The following is a 17,186-nucleotide window of genomic DNA, read 5'->3' on the forward strand; positions in this document are numbered from 1 at the left end:
GATTACCTGGAAGATCACTGTTACAGGTAAGCAACCTGTTTTTCTTCAATCCTAACAGCAAAAAGAACATAAAGAAACAGCGAATGAAAATTTTATACAATGTTGTTCTTGAGGCGCGAGAACCTGGCACTGGTCGAAGATTGTGTGAGCTGTTTATGGTGAAACCTTCAAAAAAAGACTATCCAGATTACTACAAAATCATCTTGGAGCCAATGGATTTAAAAATAATAGAGCACAATATCCGCAGTGACAAGTATTCTGGGGAGGAGACTATGATAGAAGATATGAAGTTAATGTTTCGAAATGCAAGACATTATAATGAAGAGGGATCTCAGGTACATTTTCAGTTTGTAGGGAAGTCTGGACTAGGATTTTTCAACTGTTACTCATGCTTTTCTTTGGTTATGCTTGTATTTCATTAAATAAACATCCTTTTAAACAACAACAACAGTCGTGATTTCTTTATGGCAGTCTGTATATATGCTACATGTTCACACAAACTACCATAAATAAATTGCCTTAGACTTATGTGAGAAAAATAATAAAAAGTTAATTTCGTGAAATATATTTTATATGTGCATAACTGAGTGTTAAAAAGCAGAAATGCATTGCTGTCCTAAGCCTTTAGGAACATAGGAAGCTGCCATATACTGAGTCAGACCACAGGTCCATCTCACTCAGTATTGTCTACACAGACTGGCAGTGGCTTCTCCAAGGTTGCAGGCAGGAATCTGTCAGCCCTATCTTGGAGATGCCAGGTAGAGAACTTGGAACTTTCTGCTCTTCCCAAAGTGGCTACATCCCCTAAGGGGAATATCGTACAGTGCTCACACTTTTAGTCTCCCTTTCACATGCAACCAGGGCATACCCTGCTTCGCTAAGGGGACAAGTAATGCATGCTACTACAAGACCAGCTCCATCTTTCAGTGGGAAGGCTACAAATTCAATGCATTCTTATCCTGTGTCCTTTGTCACAGACTTTCAATGGCAAAGAATAGAGCACATATTGTTGCCCACTTGAGCTCTTGGGATGGATTGGATTATGGCTTGGATGCAAGGGTGCCTATCCACTAGTGGAAAGCATCTTTGGCTCTTAGAAGGGCTGTTTCTGGTTGGCACAAGTGCTCATGTAACAACACTAAGTCGTCATCTCTTTCAGCTCACTGTTCTTAGATCCAAGCTGTAAAGTTTACACAAATCAATGTTCAGACTGTAGATTTAGACTGTTCAGATGTAGAATTTGCAGACTGTAAATTCTTGATTTCCAAATAGTGATTTGGAAATATTTTGTGGTTGGTTCTCCAGGATGTTGACCATTTTTTCATGAGAAAGTAGAACCATGAGTTTAAACATTTATATTTTACTCTAGCAATTAGAAATGTTATTTTCACTTTAGAGAGCATGCCAAAAATGTTTTCTTGTTGCCATGCATGCAACTCTGTAGTTGTTTTCATAGAAATGTCCTTGAATTCAAGAAGGAATGGAGCAAGAGACAAGAGACAAGGGAGGAAGACACAAGTGTACCCACTAAAGGAACCAAATTAGGCTGCCAGTTACTGAACCCTAATACAAGGAGATTCATAAGTTTTTTCCAAAGGCTTATTATATATGTAGGAGTTCCTGTGAAGTCCCTCCCTATACAGTGGCAGAAATAATCCTTCAATATTTTCTTTGTGTAAGCATGGAGCTTTCTCTACCATTATAGAGATCAGGTCTAGATCAGGCTGATGAGATTGCACAGCAAACTTCAGTTTTAGAACAAAAGTAAAAACCCTAATAACCATTTGTTGTTTAAAATATTTTGATGACAAATAGGTATACAATGATGCTCATATCTTGGAGAAGATTCTTAAAGAAAAGCGGAAAGAGCTCGGACCTCTGCTTGAAGATGATGAGGTTGCTTCCCCTAAATTGAAATTAAGTAAGAAACTGTTGTGAATTTTACTCCTGATGAATGCTTATTCAAAATAGAAAATGGTAATAGAAGGCACTCTTATTAAATTGAGTATGTTGTGGTGCTTTGCGATATTGCACATCGGCTAGTGGAAAACCTTTTCTGGAATGTATACAAGCTTGTACCAGATTGCATGACTTATTGTGCAACTGGTTGCATAACTTGTCAACATCTTCTGCTAGTGCAAAGAATAGTATGGAGCAGACATTCCTTTCCTTGTGCTATGTCCATGTGCTAGTGCAAAAGCATTATGCTAGTCAGTTAATGGAACACTAGTCTGGATGTAGGCCAGGACATTTTTATGGTTATAGCAGCCAATTAGTTGGCACTTTTTGTTTAGCTAAAATCTAAATAATAAATTGATTAAATCCGCTTGATTAAAATGAATCCACCTTATGTAAAAATACCCAGCATTTAAAAACAAAACAAAGCATAAATAATAATAGACCAATTAATCTTACTGTATGAGACAAGCCTACTGGGGGAAGCACAGATAGTTTACCTGAATCTACATACTATTATCCTTGCACAATGGCACCCCAAGTTCCTAGGTTAGATGGTTCTAATGCTTAAGATCAGTAGGGCTGAGGGTTTTTTGGTGGGGGGGGGGTTGTGAGCTTTTTGCTTAATTTATGCTTTCTGTATCTTTTTAGTATGTTAGTTTATAGCCTTAATTGAAAAGATAAAAACACTTCACAGAGAAAAGAAGTGATAATGCTTGTTGTTTTGTATATTGGTGAAAAGAAAATTCTAGCAACAATAAATCTTAAACTCAAGAATAAATACTATGAACCAGAGTTACCATACATTGTTTTGATTAGTAATCTTGTTAGCTGATGGTATTTGCTAAAATCTTACCTATTTCAACAGTTTGTGAAAAGTATATGCTAAAATTTGAAAAGCATTCTAAATTATAATAGAAGTTAAGCACAAGTGTTATTTGTGTCACACCTTCTTTGTTATAATTATTGGCCATGTTTCAGTGGCTCCAATGTGCTTATGGAGCTATGTACATACTGAGCCTTCAGTGTTCTTTTCTCGGAGTTTGCACAAGGGTGTGTACAGTAGGGAAAATCTGGATGCTAGCAGTTAATTCTCTTTTAAGTCCTCATGGATATAAAGCTTTGGGGAATTGAGCCTTTTGATTTTGACAGGGATATTTTAAATTCAATATAGGTCGTAGGAACATAGGAAGTTTCCTTATATCAAGTCAGCCCATTGGTCGATCTGGGAAGAGCATCTGCATGCTTGCATTCAGAAGGTTCCAAGTTCAGAGAGAGACTCCTGCCTGTAACCTTGGAGAAGTTGCTGCCAGTCTGTATAGGCAATACTGAGCTAGATGGACAAATGGTCTGATTTGATATAAAGCAGCTTCCTGTGTTCCTATTGCCTACACTGAGTGGCAGTGGCTCTCCAAGGTTACAGACAAGTAAGCTCTTCTGGTAGAACTCCCAGCTCCACCAGACGAGCTCTCCTCCCATTGCTTAGATCAGGATTGCTCAACTTTGACTACAAGTCCCATAATTCTCAGCCAAAGTGGCCAATAGTCTGGGATTATGGGAGTTGTAGGCCAACATCTGTAGGATGACCCAAATTGAGCAACCCTGACTTAGATGATGTATTTCATAGTGTAACATGTAGGAGTGTACAAGAGTATGCACAAATGTGAGATGGAAGTGTGATGTGAAAAACCTCACCAAATTGCATATGTCTTTAATGATGTGTCATGTGCTCAGAATGTGTATTTGAATAATTGAAGTCACAAAGATGTTACGAATTGCAAATGGTTAGCTTTTTATGTCTAGCTTTCAGTTTTATCTGTCTAGGTAGGAAGACTGGCATATCTCCTAAAAAATCAAAATACATGACTCCAATGCAACAGAAACTTAATGAGGTATATGAGGCAGTGAAGAACTACACTGATAAGCGAGGTAGAAGACTCAGTGCTATCTTCCTGCGACTTCCATCTCGATCAGAGCTTCCTGACTACTATTTGACCATTAAAAGGCCAGTTGATATGGAGAAAATCAGAAGTCACATGATGGCCAACAAGTACCAAGACATAGATGCCATGGTTGAAGATTTTGTAATGATGTTCAATAATGCCTGCACGTACAATGAGCCAGAATCCTTGATCTACAAAGATGCCCTGGTCCTACATAAAGTTTTGCTTGAGACTAGAAGAGACATAGAAGGAGATGAGGATTCTCACGTTCCAAATGTAACACTGCTGATCCAAGAACTCATACATAATCTTTTTGTCTCTGTAATGAGTCATCAGGATGATGAAGGCAGGTGCTATAGTGACTCCTTAGCTGAAATTCCTGCTGTTGATCCCAATTTCCCAAATAAGCCACCCCTGACTTTTGATATCATTCGAAAGAATGTAGAAAATAACCGCTATACGAGACTGGACTTGTTCCAAGAGCACATGTTTGAAGTGCTGGAACGAGCAAGGAGGATGAACCGGTAAGTAAAACCTTTCTTACCTTTCTCAACCTGTCTTTTTTGCTTTGCAAAAGCTGGACTAATAAAGTAAAGGCTAGCTGCTTTCAGAATCTGAAAGGTGTTTTAGGCATTTAAAAAGGAAATAATGTTCTAGCTATCTCAGAGTCAGTAAGTTCTGATTCTTAAGGAGTCCAAAAAGTTGACTTCCTCCGGCCATGCCATAATTGATTAAAAAGTAGATCTTTCTAATAGTAAGAATTGTAGGTATCTGAAGCAATGCTTTAAGTACTAGCTTTTATCCAGAGAACTGCAAGCTCAAGCTTGCTTGTAGAATGCAACTTTCCTGCCCCGTCCTCCCAAGAGCAGCCTCTTCTGCCATGCAAAAAAGCCTCTCTGGAGGATCAGAGGAGGTGGGATTGGGGTGGGAGGAATTTTCTGAAATTCAAGCAGGTGGAGGCATCTTCCATGAGGGGGATAACTGCTGCAGGAGAATTGGACTTGTTCCAAGAGCAGACTTTTAGTTACTGAGTAGAAGGCAAAAGCTTCTTTACATCTTTGTTAATTTAGGGTAGGGTGCAGGAAAGCATTTCCTGATCTGAAAGAGACAATTAGTTAAACATGGTGCTTGAACTCCTGGCTGAAAAGGAGGGTGAGTGCTTTTTATATTTTGGTGGATTTCATGAGGTATTAATTTTATTGACTGCTTAGTAATAGCACCCGGCATGGATTTGTTTTTGTGGCTATAGCCACAAATCTTCAAGCAAGGTTGGAGGAGAAAAGGCCACACAAATTGAGCATCTACATGGAATACTCTAAGGATGTGCATGGAACGGGATTTGTGTTCCGTGAATGGAATGCAAATGCTCAGAACGTTTCATCGGAACAACTGATCAAGCCAATGGTTCTGACAGAATGAGCTCAGAATGTTCTGAGTGTCATTTTGGCAGGCTGTTTTTCCCTTGCTGACTGGTTTTGGCACTGGTTTCCAATTGGCTTGTGATCTCTTTGCTTCTTGGTTGGCTTGTTAGCATATGATTTGTATGATAACAACCCCTGCTAACTTGGCAAAGAGGCACCTTTTAACGTAGTGATTCTCTTTATTTAGCAGGGGGAGAGTAACTGGCCCTATCCACCCCCAGCACAGTACCTCCAGTGACTGTTGCTGGTGTCTCTCTTGTGTTTCATTTTAGATTGTGAGCCCTTTGGGGACAGGGATCCATCTTACTTGTTTGTTATTTCTCTGTGTAAACCGCCCTGAGCCATTTTTGGAAGGGCGGTATAGAAATCAAATAAATAATAATAATAAATAATGATAACAAGTCAACCAAGAAGAAAGGAGATCGCAAGCCAATTGGAAGCCAGTGCCAAAACCAGTCAGCAGGGGGGAAACAACCTGCCAAAATGGCACTCGGAACACTTGCACCGTTCTCATTCAGAACAGGGTAATTCCGTTCCAAGCTCAAAACAGCCTGTTTTGCCTCGGAACATTTTGAGCTCGAAACTTTCTGCACATCCCTAGAATACCCACATCACACATACCATAATGTCAGGGAGGGGGAAGCATCTACTCTGTCACATAAGTTGCAGGGCTAGCCCGATATGCGTTTAATGCAGGCTTAAGACTTGTTGTACCCCTTAATAAGTTTTTAGAATGGCATAGAGAGACCAGTGCAGAGATTTAGTTATCAACATGTTTTACATGGGGGGGGGGGATGATTTCCTGTTTCAAAGGGTCTCACAATACAAGAAGAAACATAAGGTGGACACCAGCAACAGCCACTGGAGGGATGGTGTGCTGGGTTGAACAGGTACACTTGCTGTCCTCCTGCTAGATAGAAAAGATCCCTACTTTAAGAGGTGCCTTTTTGCCAGTTAGCAGGGGACTGGTGATATTTGGAAAATAATTTGTCATCATTAAACAGGCTTAACCTTCTGTTTTTAGATTACTCTGTAAGCAGCAGCACTACTGGAACTTGCTGCTGGTTACAGCAATTAATCACAAAAGGAGTTACAAATGTTGGCATTGCACATTTTCATGATACATTCTGTAACAGTCATTTGTTACCGTGAATGTTTGTCATTTTACACAGTTGTTCTTTTCCTTAAAGGACTGATTCAGAGATTTATGAGGATGCAGTTGAACTTCAACAGTTCTTTATCAAAATCCGCGATGAACTCTGTAAGAATGGTGAGATCCTGTTATCACCAGCCCTTAGCTATACCACCAAACATCTTCATAATGATGTAGAAAAAGAAAAGAAGGAAAAGCTCCCAAGGGAAATGGAGGAGGACAAACTTAAAAGAGAAGAGGAAAAGAGAGGTAACTATATTTAATTAAAACAGCTGTATTTTACCACTCTTGTTTTTGCATATACTGCAGAATGTTCTCTGAATGAAGGAGATACCTAGATTTTTTTAAAAATCAAAATGAATGTCGAATGCAGAGCAAACAACATAGAAAAATATTAAGCGTACAAAAGCTTTCTCTCTAATGAATTAGACCCAAGTATTTGAAAGTTAAATTAAAATGTCAGGGATAACTTCTCCAAGTACTGATAGCTAGCCCTGTTACCCTAAGCTTAGCTTAGTTGTCAAACTATCTTTCCAACACTGAGGCAAATGCAAAGATGATACAGTACAGGGAATAGAAGGTAAATGAGTCTCTTTGTGGACATGACAAATTTAGTAGGCCATTTACATATACTAATTCACATAGCATGACAGGTGGTGCTTGGCCCCACTGGCATGATGACCGTGTGACACTGCCCAGTCTTCCCAGCCCTGAGAGATGTTGGGGCAGCTTTGCACTGGCTGCAGTGGCCCTTCAGAAGAGGCACAGGTTGGAGAAGGGAGGTGCAGAGCAAAGAAGAGATTGGGAGGAAGCAGCAACTGAAGAAGCTTCTCCCTCAGGGACAACAGTGCGTAAGGCTATCCACTCCTGCACACAGTAGCCATCTCTGGTGGTAGTGATACTTCCAAAGAAGAAAGAGAGAGAGAAAGAGACTTTTGCAGCACTGGTTTACCATGCACAGACATCACCGAACCACTCAAGTAGCCTCGTCCATTCATGTGATTCTGCTGTGAGTGAATGGCTGTTTACCAGAACTTAGACTTCTAACCCAAGTTGCTGGTAAACTGCACTTCTTGTCCACGGCAAATGCGGGTGTTGTAATTGATCATTGCAAGTCCTGTCTGTTGCAAGTCCTTTGCCTCATCATGCCATTTCAATCCAATGCCAATTAAAATTTCCCTGTTCATTACATGTTCTCCTCCTGCTATAGCAAGACTAGTGCCTTCCCCTTGCATTACATGGGGATGGAGTTATTGCTTGATAGGATTAGCGCTAGTACAGTTCTAAGAAGAAGCACTGTCACTATTCATGGAAAAGACTGTGAGTGTGCAAGATATCACAAGGCATGGAGTCCTTGTCTTTAAATTGACCTTAAATCATTCCCAATGCTTTCTTTTCATGTTGAAACAAGAAGCTGAAAAGAGCGAAGACTCTTCTGGAGGATCAGGATTGTCTAGTTTACACAGGACATATAGCCAAGACTGCAGCTTTAAGAACAGCATGTATCATGTTGGGGATTATGTGTATGTTGAACCTGCAGAAGCCAATTTGCAACCTCATATAGTCTGTATTGAACGACTGTGGGAAGATTCAGCTGGTAAGAAAAATAGATTGCTTAATGTTGTTTCTTTAAAATATAATTAGGTAAGAATTAAAATAATTTCTACAAAAACATGTGCAATGGTTTCAAAAAATACCATTTTTCATGCCAGTAAAATTATAGAGCAGTGGGCTGCTACAGTTAGTTATAATGTGTGCATTGTTGGCAGTATGTGGCTTACTTCTTATATCCTGATCCCATTTATTGTTAATGTAATAGAAATCTCTTTGTGTGATAATACAAACACTGCCTTGTGGGCTTTCTACTTCTGGAGAAATACCCTAAATATGGTATCTACCAATAGAGTAATTAAAATATAATGAACATTTTCTTCCGTCCGCCTTAATTCAGCTATTTGACTGACACAGAATGATCTTAACATTAGTGTCCATTATAACCAATTAATAGTTTTGTATCATACAATCATGAAATGGAGAGAAAAAATTGTTTCTTGTCTTTAGGGGAAAAATGGTTGTATGGCTGCTGGTTTTATCGACCAAATGAAACATTCCATCTTGCTACTCGAAAGTTTTTGGAGAAGGAAGTATTTAAGAGTGACTACTATAACAAAGTTCCTGTGAGCAAAATTCTAGGCAAATGTGTGGTCATGTTCGTTAAGGTGAGAGTCTAAATGTTCAAAGCTGGTTATCTTCTACTACTCCTACTCCTACTCCTACTATTTCTAGAGGTAGAAGACCAGTCTATTGGTATTTGTTGTGGCACAACTGGTTTTATATTTTGTTACTGTTCTCTTGTAGCCAGTGTGGTTAAGAATAGAAGAAGAAAAATACTAACTGGGCAGAGAAACACCTTTTTAAAGTGGTGACTTTCTTATATTTAGCAGGGGTGAAACAACTGTCCCTATTCAATCCGACATAGTGTCTCTCCAGTTGGTGTTGCAGATGTCTCCAGTGTGTGGAGGGTTAGATTGTGCTCATTTGGCAATTAAATTTTTTAGATTGTGAGCTCACTTCTTTTGCTATGTAAATCATTTTGGGAATTTATTGATGTTGAAAAGCTATATATAAATTTTCTAAAAAATAATATTTCACCCAGTAGGTAATCAAGGAAAACTTTCTTGTTTGTAAATTTCTGATTTGCACTCTGTTAATGCTCTGAAGCTAGTTTATATAGTAACAGCTTTTCAAGTCATTCCAGCTAGGAGGAGCACAGGCAGGAAGTTTCTCCAAATGCAAATGTTTTGGCACCAAATAGGTGTCAAGGCACATGCTTGGTGGACCCCATTCTGGAAATTTCCTAAAAGAAGTTTGCTTAAAAACTTGTAGTGCAAAACAAGTGGAATCTAGTTAAGAGTTGAATTTCAGGAGGAGAGATTTTATTAAGGGAGACTTCAAAAGGGTCACCTAAAGATATGCCCAGACACCTAAGACCCTGAGATTACTGGGAGAAATTTATAGGAGACAATTGCTGATGGCTGTCTAAGAACTTTGCCTAGAAAAAGGCCCCTTAGACACCATAATCCACAATGGACCTGACCTTAAAAACAAAATGTCTTGCAACACTATGTAAAGGGACTTGCTCTCTTAGAACATCTAGAGACAACATAATGCAGGAATGTTTGAACATTTCTTTGACGTGGTCTCTGTCTTTTACACAAATGGGCCATGCATCTGCGTAGAGACCTCATCAGAATCTAACAAGCTCAATTCTCCTGCTTTGGGTGGGAATCCCACCCCCAGCCACTATATGCGGTTGCGCCATTCCTCATCCCCTCAGTTCTTTCTTTGTCCGTGCTTCAGTGAACATCGTGGAGTCTGCAGCTCAGCAACAAGTAGGATCTAGCTATCTCCTTGTTTTTTTCTCCCTGCTTCTTTAAACTTTTTCATTTCTTTCTTTATTCTTTCTTTATTTCTTCGTAGTAGCGTTTTTTTCTTGGCATTATGTTTTTTTGCAGGTTTTTCCCCTTCCTTGAAGCTCCGATCCCGGCTGGGACGGAGCGTGGTGGCCGGCCGGCCTTCAGTGTTTATGCCAGGCACAATGAACTTTAAAAAATGAATCTGCTGTGGATCTAAGATCCCTCCCCCCGATACTCATACCGAGTGTCTCTTGTGCCTAGGGGAATCCCACATAGTCGAGATCTGTCTTCATTGTCAGTTCACGAAGCAGGTTTGCAAAAATAGGGCTTCTCGCCTGTGTGCAGCCCTGTGGGATCTGGCTCTCTGTTTCTCAGAAGCCTTATCATTGAAACAGTCCATAAAAATGGCTTCATCAATACAATCGGAGCGTGCGGTGTCTGCTCCTGTGGAGGCCAAAAACCCAACCCTGATACCGCTTTTGACATCTTCTACCGCTCAGCCGTCAACAGCTTCAAGTGAGCCGGTGCTCTCTGAAGATCTCCCTCAGCGTCCAGTGCCTATGGTACCGAAGTCCCCCCCCCCCAAATCCCTCGGGATCAGTACAGAAGATTAAAAAGTCGCTGAAGTTGCATTGTGACTTGCTGGCGGGTTGACACTTCCCTCCTATACCCAAGAAGAAGAAGGCAGAGGAGGTTCCCGCGTCAGAGGCCCCTGTGGCCAAGAAGACTAAAGTGGCCTTGTATCGTCTCATACAGAAGTCGTCGGTGTCGGCATGGCCTAGCTTGCCTGTGGCTACGGAGTTATTGGACTTGGCCCACGATCGGACTAGGTTGAGTAGAGAAATTTCAGTGGTGACAGATGGACTGGGGTATGCTTTGTTGGAGGAGGCATATTCTCCAACCAAGGCAGCAGAAGACGCATCATGGCTGCCTAGGTGCTGGTCGCCCCCTCAAAGGCAACAAGGTCTCTCAACAAGCACGTCCTTCTTAGAGACCGTAGTACCTGTTGGGATTCGGAAGAACGCTCCTCAACGTACAGGCAGGATCGGTCCTGGGACTGTTGTGATCAATTATATCCAGATTGATAACAGGCGGCGGAATATCATTCCCCCTTGAGTGCAGTTGAGCCTTCTTATGGCACATGACACCGGGACTCTGGATCGTGTGATCGATACCAAGTGGACTACTGGTCTGACTATTCGGACTATGTTTGACCCCCCTGTGGGTTCTGTTACTCGGAGGATCCCATGTATGGGAAACCCATAACGATGAGCGGTTGGTGTGAACCCCCCTCACACTAGGAAGGGAGGCTGCATTCCCATGAACCGCAACGCTCCCCAAGGGATCGTAATGAGCATCGCAATCTGCTCCCTTCGGTTCCAGTGATACAACAGGCTACTGTGCCTGTCCAAGTACTGCCGTCAGAACTTTCCGTTTTGGTACCGGACAATCCGGGTAGCAAACCGGGCTCCTCTTCGGTTTTGACGCCCATAGCACATGACCCTTTGGCTCCTCTGGAGCCCGAATATGAGAGTGATGCTGGCTCCCAGGACTCTGAAGTTGTTTCCCTGGGCTCGTCCCCACTCGACATACAGTTGGACAGCCCTGCTGGATCAGGCCCAAGGCCCATCTAGTCCAGCATCCTGTTTCGCACACTAGCCCACCAGATGCTGCTGGAAGCCACAGGCAGGAGTTGAGGGCGTGCCCTCTCTCCTGCCATTACTCCCCTGCAACTGGTACTCAGAGGCATCCTGCCTTTGAGGCTGGAGGTGGCCCACAGCCCTCCGACTGGTAGCCATTGATAGACCTCTCCTCCATGAAGTTATCCAAACCCCTCTTAAAGCCATCCAGGTTGTTGGCTGTCACCACGTCCTGTGGCAGAGAGTTCCACAAGTGGATCACGCATTGTGTGAAAAAGTACTTCCGTTTGTTGGTCCTAGACCTCCTGGCAATCAATTTCATGGAGTGACCCCTGGTTCTAGTGTTGTGTGAGAGGGAAAAGAATTTCTCTCTCTCTTTCTCCACACCATGCATGATTTCATAGACCTCTATCATGTTTCCCCACAGTCGTCTTTTTTCTAAATTTGAGAACTACAGCTTCCGTTTCACTTTCAGTTAATTTCTGTATCAAATCTTCAATTAGTCATGTTTATTTCTTTTTCCTTGCTTGTTCTAAGTAGCTGCTGTAACAATCCCTTCATATTTTTAGAGCCTCTATTTCCTTAACCAGTAAATCATCTTGCATAGAAATGTTTATCATATCTGCTGCAGAAATGTAACAAGCTTTTGTAATTCAAGAAAGAGTTTCCTTAAATGACAGCAAGAACATTTCTGCAGAATCAATTGCCAACTCTGCTTCTTGGAGTTTTTTACAAAAAACCACTTCTTCAGTAATGGCATCTTCCCACAACCATTTCATTTAGCTGTCACTCGGGTTTTTTTCAAGAGGCTATCCTGGGATTTCCCTTTTAGGTACGGCAAGAGTTTTTTCATCCTTCTCTGGTGTTTATTCACAAGTCTGTTGTATGAACTCCAGTTCTCCTTCAAGGGCTCTCTCTCTATGCATTCTGGAAGCAGAATAGCGCTTTCTCCCATTCCTTCCGAGGGGACAGTGAACAATGTGGTCTCGCTCTCCTCCATTGCCACCCTCCTGCTGCTCGCTGGCAGGAACACACTCAGGCGCTTCTGCTTCCTTCCTTGCCTGGCAACTGTTCAGACGACACACGTCACTGCGTTTATCTGGATTGCACTATGAGGCCCGGGCTATGGTTGAGGATCTGCCCTTTGAGGGCTCTAGCCTTTTCAGAGCAGACTGATGACATGCTCCAGAAAGTTCAGAAATTGAGAGCTCAGCGCGCTCCATGTTATACACTTCATCGGCTACCAGACCACATAAAACTGCCAGGTGTTCGCCTTATCAACCGCAGAAGGCCCCTTCCCAACAACAGTTGCTTTCGACACGGTCCTTTCGGGGCAACAAGCCCCACTCAAGATACAAGTCGGGCACCCAACCCAGTAAGCAGGCCTTTCAGGAACAGTGCCTGAATATCTTCCAAAAGAAGCAGTGACTCGGGGCACTTCAGGACTCATCTGGCCCCATTCTCAGTGAGCTGGGACAAAGTGACTACGAGCCAGTGAGTCCTTACAATCATAACGTTTGGGCTGTGCCCTCAGGTTTGTGGAACACAACCGGTGTCTGGGATTGTGGTGACTCCGTGCACCCCAAAGTTGGAGCAGGAGGTCGCTGCTCTCCTGTCAAAGGATGCAATCGAGAGGGTCACCAATCCTGACAGCCCTGAGTTCTATTCCAGGTACTTTCTTGTACCAAAACCGGACGGTGGTCAGGGCCCTGTACTAGACCTCAGGGCCCTGAACAAACATTTGGTCTACAAAAGGTTCTGAATGCTGTCAGTACGGACCATTATGACCGTCCTGGAAAAGAACATGTGGATGGTTTCCCTGGACTTACAAGATGCATATTACCACGTCTCAATACTCCCTCAGCATCATAGCTTCCTGCGGTTTCAGATCGGGAGGATCCCCAATCAATTAAAGGCCTTGCTGTTAGGTCTCACTGAGGGTTTTTACGAAATGTCTGGCCCTGGTGGTGGCTTTCCGGCAGGAACAAAGATTGCAGGTGCTACCATTTCCAGACGATTGGCTCATCTTGGCGAGCACCAGAAGTGCGGTCCTGGATGCCCTCAAGATCATAGTGGATACTCTACAGGAACTGGGGTTCCAAATAGATTTCAAAAAATCTCAGTTGGAACCAACCCAACGGATTCAGTTCATTGGGCTAATATTAGACACGACCTTGGAAAAGACCTTCTTTCTGATAGGCCACATAGATACTCTCTGGAAGCTGGCAGCCGCTTTCTTGGCCAGAGGTCCACAGACTATGTGCTCAGTGCAACGCCTTTTGAGACACATGGCGGCTACTACATATGTTCTGCCTCAAATGCGTCTTTGGATGCACATCATTCAGAGATAGTTTCTGGATGTCTTTGATCCCCTTCGGGATCCGGGCCATCTGGAGTGCACGCCCCCTGGATGGGTATGGACGATGGCAGAGTGGCGGGCAGAGTTTTGGCACCTGAGTTTCGGTACTCCCTTTCAGGCCCCTCAATCCCGTTGGGTGCTCACGACAGATACCTCGGAGCTCAGTTGGGGGGCACACCAGGACGGGTATCATCTGAGTGGACATTGGTCCCCCAAGGAAAGGACTCAGCACATCAATTGTTCGGAGCTGTTGGCCATTTTCAACGCTCTCAAAGGCTTCTTAGCCATGATCGGGGATCACGCAGTGACTATACAAAAAGACAATATGACAGCAAAAGTCTGCGTCAGTCGGCAGGGCAGCACGTCCTCAAGGAGCCTTCTGTTTCCGTCTCTGGACCTTTGGCACTGGTGCCTGGCACATGCAGGAACGCCTCAGGCAATTCACATACAAAGTGCCCTGAATGTCCAAGCAGACACTCTGAGCAGAATGATGGTGGTCTCCCACAAGTGGGCATTGCATCAAGGTGTTCTCAGGGATATATTTGTAAATTGGGGAGTCCCAACTCTGGACCTATTTGCTTTCCAGGACAATACACAATGTGCCCTCTACTGTTCCAGGGGAGGGGAGGGCGAAGGTTCTCTGGACGATGCCTTTGTCCTGTCTTGGACGGGCCCTCTTCTGTATGTGTTTCCCCCATTTCCCCTCATTCCGAGGGCCCCTCACAGCCCAGGGCAATCTTGATAGCCCCGTGGTGGCCCAGGAGGCCTTGGTTTCCGGCCCTGAGGCACTTGGCAGTGGATTGGGAGCGCCTAACTGCCTGCTGGGCCTGCTGTCTCAAGAGAAGGGACAGGTAGTCCACCTGGATGTATGGTCCCTCTATCTGACAGCGTGGAAGGTCCTGCTGACTTCCCGTTGAGACTTAAGGAAGTCTTGGTTGCTGCTAGAAAGCCATCCACATGGAAGTCATATGATCACAAGTGGACTCATTTCAGTTTCTCCCCTTCCCTGCATGATTTGGTGCGTTCAATCCATCTGTACAAGATATATGAAATTATCTGTTGTCCCTTAAGGAATCTGGTTTAAAGCTTTCATCCCTTAAGGTGCATTTAGCTGTCATTGTGGCACATTCCCCCACTAACCTGGCTTCATGGTTTAAAGATCTGGTGATGAAAAGTTGTCTGAAAGTTTTGACACATATGTTCTCGACGATCCAGACATGTCACCAGCTTGGGACCTGTCAGTGGTATTGGCTTGTGTGTTACGGCCGCCATTTGAGCCTTTGGCTTCAATAGATCCCCGTCTCCTGACCTGGAAGGTTGCATTTTTGGTGGCCATTATCTCTGCCAGGAGGGTGAGTGAGTTGAGGGCCCTGAGGGTTGACCAACCATACCTTCAGTTCCATAAGGACAAGGTCGTACTCAGACCAGATGTCCAGTTCTTGCCCAAAGTGGTGTCTGTTTCACCATTTGTCCCCACTCACTTTGCCCGTGTTTTTTCCAAATGCTTCATTGGATGCGGAGAGAAGGTTACAACATTTGGACGTTCGAAGGGCGTTATCCTTCTACGTACAGAGGTCTGCTGAATGGAGGAAATCTCCTTCCTTGTTCGTTCTGTACAGTGGGCCACATAAAGGTCTACAAGTTTTGGCCCAATCCATGTCTAGGTGGTTAGTTTCCACAATTGAACTGTGTTATAAATTGGCTCATAAGCAGTTGCCTGCAATAGTTAAGGCACACTCTGTTAGGTCCGTGGCGGCCTCTGTGGCCTTTGATCGTGCAGTCCTGTTGGACGCTATATGTCAGGCAGCTACCTGGGCTTCGCCCCATTCATTTAACCAAATGGGCATGATGCTGTATTTGGCAGGAGCAATTCATTTTTGGTTGATGTACTTATTCTGAAATAAATACTTCTGGCAGATTACTTTCTGTCTTCCCTCCTCCTTGGGTGCTAGCTTGTTATGTGCCCATTTGTATAAAAGACAGGGGCTCACTGAAGCTGGATTCCGTGACTGAGGGGCTGATGAGTGGCGCAGCCACATATAGCAGCTGGGGGCAGGGTTCCCACCCAAAGCAGGAGAATTGAGCTTGTTAGATTTTGACAAGGTCTCTGCGCAGGTGCATAGCCCATTTGTGTAAAAATACAGATGACCACTAGAAGAACCAAAGTTACAGGTGAGTAACCTGTTGTTTTTTAATTTCAATCTTAACTCAGCAATATAAAAATCTGTGACACAGAAATCTTTTTCTCAGTTATCATTTTGATTTCTGATATAATCATCTACTCAGTAAAGTGTTGTCCTTTTAAAAGGAATGATTAGTGTGTGTTTTGATTTTTGCAGCCTGAGCATGCTTGTTGTGCTACACTACTAAAAGGAGTGGAGTGGGGGGCAAGGAGGAAACCATTGTTGGTTGTAATTGTTTTAGCCAAGTGAAACTTCCAGGAGCTGGCACTGTACCCATAATAAAGTAGGGGGAGTATTATCAGGGGAGTAACCCAGGGACACTGATGACTCCATAGTCTAATTAGAAGGAGATTAATTGAACAGAAGCATTTAACTGAAACATCCTCACTTGCATTATTCTGGTGGCAACAAAAGTACTAGGTTATTGTCAGTAGTGAGAGCATGTCTCCTACTAATTGGGCAAATAAGCATCTTTTTAACATGATCCTTTTTATTTAACAGGGGAAGAGTAACTGGCCCTATCCACCCCCAGCACAGTACCTCCAGGAACTATTGCTGGTGTCTATCTTATGGTTTATTTTTTAGATTGTGAGCCGTCTGGGGACAGGGATCCATCTTATCTTCTTTATATATATTTCTCCTAGGTGTCTCTGTTGCTATTCCCATGTGTGGCAGCTCTCGCAAGAGTTCAGGATAGCGATGGGACGGCCGGGAGGGAGAACAAGGGCAGCGCCAGTAGCCAGCCACTTGGCCGGCGGGGAAACAAAATGCTGGCAGCGCGGCCAGCAGGTAGGGAGAAGAAAATGGGCAGAAAAACAGCAGCAGCAGTTAGGGAAGAAGATGGTAAAGGTGAACTAGAGGTCAGGCTGGCTGCCAGGTGGAGAGGAGAAGTGGCAGTGGGTGGGGAGGAGAAAGCTGGCCGCTGAGGGAGAACGAACTGGGGCTGAAGGAGGGGGAGAGACAGGGAGAACTAGGGGTGCAGATGCTCTGCACTAGGTCAGCTAGTTTTTATTTATTATTTTTCTGTGTAAACCACTTTGGGAACATTTTTTGAAAAGCGATATATAAATATTTGGTGGTGATGGTGGTGAAGACAGGAAAAAAGTACAATTCTC

General features: G+C 43.4%; 1 protein-coding gene across 8 annotated transcripts in view; it reads left to right on the top strand.

Moving 5' to 3' along the window:
* The window catches only part of PBRM1 (polybromo 1), a 115,043-nt gene that overhangs the window by 64,533 nt on the left and 33,324 nt on the right, over positions 1 to 17,186 (top strand). For 6 of the 8 annotated variants that reach the window (XM_053292198.1, XM_053292200.1, XM_053292193.1 and 3 more), the window contains 6 exons: positions 59 to 335; positions 1,816 to 1,921; positions 3,781 to 4,423; positions 6,511 to 6,722; positions 7,885 to 8,070; positions 8,535 to 8,692. In XM_053292198.1, coding sequence (XP_053148173.1) covers positions 59 to 335; positions 1,816 to 1,921; positions 3,781 to 4,423; positions 6,511 to 6,722; positions 7,885 to 8,070; positions 8,535 to 8,692 — 1,582 coding nt within the window. The remainder of the gene's footprint in view (positions 1 to 58; positions 336 to 1,815; positions 1,922 to 3,780; positions 4,424 to 6,510; positions 6,723 to 7,884; positions 8,071 to 8,534; positions 8,693 to 17,186) is intronic. The other 2 variants (XM_053292201.1, XM_053292197.1) reach the window with 1 other exon arrangement.

Source organism: Hemicordylus capensis, chromosome 2, assembly GCF_027244095.1.
Source record: "Hemicordylus capensis ecotype Gifberg chromosome 2, rHemCap1.1.pri, whole genome shotgun sequence".
Lineage (NCBI taxonomy): Eukaryota > Metazoa > Chordata > Lepidosauria > Squamata > Cordylidae > Hemicordylus > Hemicordylus capensis.